Source organism: Pelecanus crispus, chromosome 18, assembly GCF_030463565.1.
Source record: "Pelecanus crispus isolate bPelCri1 chromosome 18, bPelCri1.pri, whole genome shotgun sequence".
Lineage (NCBI taxonomy): Eukaryota > Metazoa > Chordata > Aves > Pelecaniformes > Pelecanidae > Pelecanus > Pelecanus crispus.
The window spans coordinates 7,867,653-7,873,270 of NC_134660.1; the positions used below are offsets into that span (position 1 = coordinate 7,867,653).

Sequence of the window (5,618 nt, forward strand, 5' to 3'; positions counted from 1 at the left end):
TTGCATGTGCATTACCACAAGCACTCACAGACACACGTATGTGCAAAAGCGCACATGAGCACAGCCAGGGGAACATGTACGTGAGCATGAACATGCACACACACCGCTGAGAACCAGGGCACTCAGGGCCAGCTCTCAGCCTCTCGGCATGACTCTAGGCAGGTCCTTCAGGCCCTACAGTTAAGGCAATGAATCCAATACCATCAGCTTTAGCGAGCTCAAGAGTTTGACTGAGGCTGTCAGCTCTTTTCTCAGTAGAAAAGAGAGAGGAACCACAGCAGAGTGGAAGCTGTTGTGGCCTTTCTAGACATGGAGCCTCTCCCTGTCCCAAGTCTGTGGGTCAGGGGTAATGTACAAAGTAGAGAACATGCAAACTGCTGCAGCCACAAAGAATCCCCACATTACAATTGCAGAAACTCCTCCAGCCTTAGATGGTCCCAGCTGTCCCTAGTCTTCTCCTTGGGGGAGGTGTGCGGGTGTAGGACCAGCCCCTGCTCTGTAAAGGGACTGCTGCCTCAGGGATGTATTCACACAGCAGCAGGGAGTGGAGTGCCCGAGACAAGCCAGGCTCCCCACAGGCTGCAAACACTGAGGCCGGGGCACCGGAAATGACACTGAGAGCATGCCAGTAAGAGAGGCACTCAGCCTCTACAAAGCAGTCCTGAAAATGCCATTTCTTAGCACTAAGACGAGAAAGAGAGAGAGGACAATATAGATAACCTTGCATCCCTTCAGATGCTGAGGACCTTGAGCTGCTCAACATCAGCTGCTCTCACAGAATGAGAGAATCACAGAAGAGCTGAGGTTGGAAGGGACCCCTGGAAGTCATGGGGTCCACCCCCCCTGCTCAAGCAGGACCAGCTAGAGCCAGTTGCCCAGGCCTGTGTCTAGGTGGGGTTTTAATCTCTCTGAGGAGGGAGGCTCAGCAAACTCCCTGGCATACCTATGCCAGTGCTCAGTCACTCCCACAGCACAAGGAAAAAGTGTTGCCCACTTTCCAGGGCACAGGACCCTGTGCAGATCTGATCCACAGAATGGTTACCCCATTTTGGTAAGTTGAGCTTTAGAGCATTTTCTTCACATGGCAACAGATTGAGTCATCATTTCAGCTGTCAAACACTACAACCCTGCCAGTTGTGTATTGCATGTGAGCAAATACCAGCAGCTTTCCCATCCTTGTTTCTTAGGGTGTGTTAAAGGTGTTCAGCAGGGGAGTAAGAGCCGTGTAAAGAACAAGCAGTGCCCTGTCTAGTGACCCGTTTGAGGTCACTTCCCATGAAGACCCATGGGCCATAGGAACAGGCCACAGCAGTGAAATGGGAAGCACAGGTTGAGGCAGCTCTGTGCCTGCCTTCTGCACAGCAGAGCCACAGGATCGCTCTTGCTCTGCGCCTGTAAGAAGTGAAGGCGGAGAGGAAGCAGCTGAGGGCCACACTGCCAACACTGAAGATAATCACAGCCTTGTTTGCAGAAGTGCCAGCACAAGCCATGGTCAGCAGGGCTGGCGGAACACTGAAGAAGTGGCAGATGTGCCTGGGCCCACAGAGAGCCAACTGGGAGGTGAGTCTTGTATGCAGAGCAGGAGGCAGGGAACTGGCCAGCCATGTCTCTGCCACCAGCCAGATGCACACAGCCTGATGCAGGATGGCCCCATAGCACAGCGGGTTGCAGGTAGGCAAGCTGTGGCCATAGGACATGACAGTGTAGAGGGAGCAGTGCTCTCCGCCCAGCAGCTGGCAGTCCTCCAGCACCCTTGGAAGGAAGAGACCGGAGAAGAGTGACTGAAGCTTTTGGTCTTCAATTGTTCCGAGATATGCTTCATTAGTTTCTGTTAGCTTCATAATTCCCTCCGGGTGGAGGACATAGGTGTGGGGATTTCTGTTCTTCCACTTCTATACTTTTGTCAAGACATCTGGATTTTCATGCAGAAAATAGAATATGAGGCTATAGTGGCTGCCAAGAGGCATTTCCACTGATGAGAAAGGAGGAGATTTACATGGAAAACCAAATCCCTCCCCCCGAGAGCGGCAGCCAGTTCTGAGCACAGACTCTCTGGGGGGAGCAAGCAGTCAAGAGCTCTGAGCCCCCCTGCAGCTCTCTTGGGAAGTGTACCCAGTACCCTCGTCCTTGCTGATCTTCACATTCTCTTGCACGCTCTGTATCAGAGCAATTTGCTCTCCCTCAGAAATACACCATTTCACTGTCCCCATGTCTGTGCTGACTGCCCTCAGCTCCCAAATGTTTTACTCCAATTTCCAGCTTCGATGCAGTCCATGGCATGGGTGACTATTCCCTGCCAACGCCTGCTGGCTCGATTGGGTGGTGGAGGGGAGAGGAAGGTGGAACAGTAGCTGTGGTCCATCCCAAAGGCTGTTCCCTGCTTTACCATTTTTGACATTCTGCAAAGCAAATCGCCTGCTGGTGCTGCAAACCCAGCCCCTGCCACCGCAGTGCAGCTCAAACCTTAGCAAGAGGACATTCCTTCCTCAAGAGCTGACGGGGCTGCTGATCCCTCACCACCTCCTGCCTCTCTGGCCATTTGTGGGCAGAGGCACAGCAAGGCAAGGCCTGATGGCCACGAGCAGCCAAGGATGACTTCTTCAGCTCCCAGGGATGGTGCCCAAAAGAGGAGGCACTGCAGGGTGTCCCAACCTCCCAATCCTCTGTGAATGGAGAAGGGTCTCCTTGTGCCCTCACCTCCCTTCCACCCCTGAGCAACACCTTTTTCTTTTGGCACCTTGGGGAGTGTCGACAGAGAGAAAGACCACATGGAGGCCAGGCCTGAATGCAGCAGAACTTTAATGAGTTAAAAGAGGGGAACAAAGTCACTCTGAGTGGAGGACAGCAGCGCAGGGAGCCCCGGAGGCAGCCTAGAGTCTGCGGTCCTTGTCCATGGAGAGTTCTTGCATGACAGATGGTCCCCACCAAGCTGGCCTTGGTGGGACCTTGCTGCCAAGGGGATACAAAGCAAACAAAGAAGAGGGGGAAAAAAGGGAAAGCCATTCAGCTATACTGAAAACACCTCCGAAATCTCGATCCCGTGCCCAGCACCATGTTCTGACTTCCTCAAGGTGTGTTTCTATGGGTTTCCCAGCATCTTTAGCAGGGAGGGCACCTTCTGCCACAGTAGCGGTTGGTAATGCAGGAGAGGTCAAAGCCCCCAGAGGAGATGGGCACTCCCTCAGAGCTGAGGATGCTGCCAACAGCAGCAGAGGTGGAGGAGCCCACAACGGTGTTCTGCGGGAAGGAGCTGAGGATGGGTCCGGGCAGGGTCACCACCACAGGAGAGGGCTCAATGACGACGGTGGAGTTCTGGCACTGCCTGACGCAGGGCTCGTTGCAGCTGTTGGCCAGCGGGGTCGGGCCGCAGGGCCGGCAGGGCAGGCACTGGTCGTAGCAGGACATGTCTCAAAGTCAGAGGTGCACCTGGGAGAGAGGGCAGGGAGGAAGCAGAGCACAAGGGTGGGTGATGAGCAGCCTGGTTACACAATGACAAAGGAGGCAAGGCCACAATTCAGTGGTGAGAGGGATGCGCTAGGAGGAACACAGTCTTCATAGTCCTACAAAGAGCAGCCTGGCCCAGGGACACTCTCCTAATTCATGAGCCAAAAGCCCCCACAGCCACATCCCAGCCTCTCTCTAACCAGACCTTCTCCCCACTTCCCTCTCCCATGACCAGAAGATCTGAAATGCAGCAAAGAACAGAGCAATTTCAGCTGAGAGGTCCATCAGGGAGAGATCTCAGTTTGGAAGAGGAGGAGAAGGGGCTTCAGACTCACCTGGTTGCCAAGCAGAAGGAGGCAAGAGAAGTGGATGAGAGAGCAGGCACTTGCGCTGCCTTTTATACCTGCCCTTCATTGCCGCAGGACCAGAGGCACCCGCGGCAGAGGTAGCAATTCTCGGACAAGCTCATCTTGAATGCAAACCAGCGCAGCTAATGACATGGGCTGTGCTTTGGTTTCCTGCACTGATGCCTTTTCATTTCCAGATTTGTGCCATGCCCATTTCCCAGGAAAGAATTCTTCTGAGCAATTGGATGAAAGGCCGCGGCATTTGTAGGACAGGAATGCAGCAGTGCTGGCAGAAGTCTCAGCTCAATTGCTGGATGGGTCCAGAGCAAGCAGGTGACGTCAGCCTGGGTCACTGCAGTGGGGCTGTCTGCAGTGGTGTTCTGAGGAAGAAGGTCCAGCCACCCTCAGGTGAACACTGTGGGCTCCCATGCATGAGGACGTCCTATGTCCTTATCTTTCCCTCCCTCCTCACATCACCCCAATGCTCACTTGTTGTTGCCTCCCCAGGTGTGTGTGTTGTGCTCCTAGGTTTTGACCTCATCCTGCCTCACACTGCCCACTCCCCAGGGGACCTTAGCAGAGTCCATGGTTCGTTGTGTTCCTATGTGTGTTCTTTACTTGTGTCTACTGTCCATGTGTGTGTGTCCTTGTGTGCCCCTCATCAGGAGGGAATGTGCCGCTCATGGCAGGGACACTCTCCTCTGCCCTGTCCATGAGCACCACAGAGCAGCAGGTTCCCAGGGTCAGAAGGAGCCTGAGTGCAGCTGAGTGCTGATGGCAGCAGCCTGCTGGAGATCTGTCCAGGGAAGAGGCACGGAAATGCAACCCCTGCCTCCTGAGACCTCCTCTTCCTGCCCCTCCAAAGCTCACGCCCTGCTGCTGCCAATTTCAGGACACAACAACAACAGGTTCACTCCAGCTTGGATCCTGACTTTAGTTCAATGGTAACAGTATTGGGAGTGTCTCAGCGGAACTGGCAGTGCCCCCTCCCTGCCTCTCCAAGCCAGGACACCGCTGCCTTCCACAGGGCTAGAGAGTTCAAAAGGATGGGGATTGCTTCATGGGCAGGGAGAAAGGCTGAGGAATCCTGCCCACCTCGTGCTGGCCATCCCTCAGTGGATCTGCTTCCAATGCAGCGTCAGCGGTGCCTGGTGTGGGACACAGCCCCCTCTCACGTCCATGTCAATGCCAAATGTCCTTGTGCAGCCCTTCGACGTGCTGCTGTGTGAGGCAGGGGCTGAGACCTTGTCCTGAACAGGTACAGAATGAAAGGAACATGAAGCCTGATGTCGCTGTGCTGTGAGTGGAAGGACAGACCCTGTGGCTTGCGCAGGCAAAGCCAAAGACCTGAGGACTGCTTTGGGCTTCAGCCCACAAACACCTTCATGCCCTGCATTGGAATGTCAGTCTGAGTGCCCAGCAACTGCCCCTGGGAGGGAAGGGACGGGACATTGGGTTTGAGACCGCATCCCCCAAAGCCTGCTGCTCTCCCACAGCCATGTCCAGAACAGACCCTCTTTCTCACATGGGCTCTGCACACTGGGCAAATTTTCTAAGTGCATCTCCCCTCCGGAATATCTGTCAGCCTGAGCTCAGCTCCAGCTTGGGGGCACTGAGCTAAGGGCTTCCCCCGTTCCCTTGGGGACCTTAGTGAGCCAAGTGCCAGGGAGCTCTGCTGGGAGAGCTCAGCCAGGCCTGATTCCCCTCTCCATGGAGTCTCTTTTGAGCTGCAGCTCTACTGTTGCCCAAGGCCAATCTCATTGCTCATTCTCATGATGTGACAGGAAGTCTAGAGAAGAGGAAGGGCAGGGGACATGTGTGCACCTG

At 54.8% G+C, this 5,618-nt stretch overlaps 1 protein-coding gene across 1 annotated transcript; it reads right to left on the bottom strand.

Annotated features, from left to right (window-relative positions):
• Nucleotides 1-3,099: 3,099 nt before the first annotated feature.
• Nucleotides 3,100-3,405, bottom strand: LOC142595183 (feather keratin Cos1-1/Cos1-3/Cos2-1-like). The gene has a single exon (XM_075722782.1). It carries the CDS (start codon nucleotides 3,403-3,405, stop codon nucleotides 3,100-3,102), a length of 306 nt encoding a protein of 101 aa, XP_075578897.1.
• Between the last annotated feature and the right edge of the window lie 2,213 nt (nucleotides 3,406-5,618).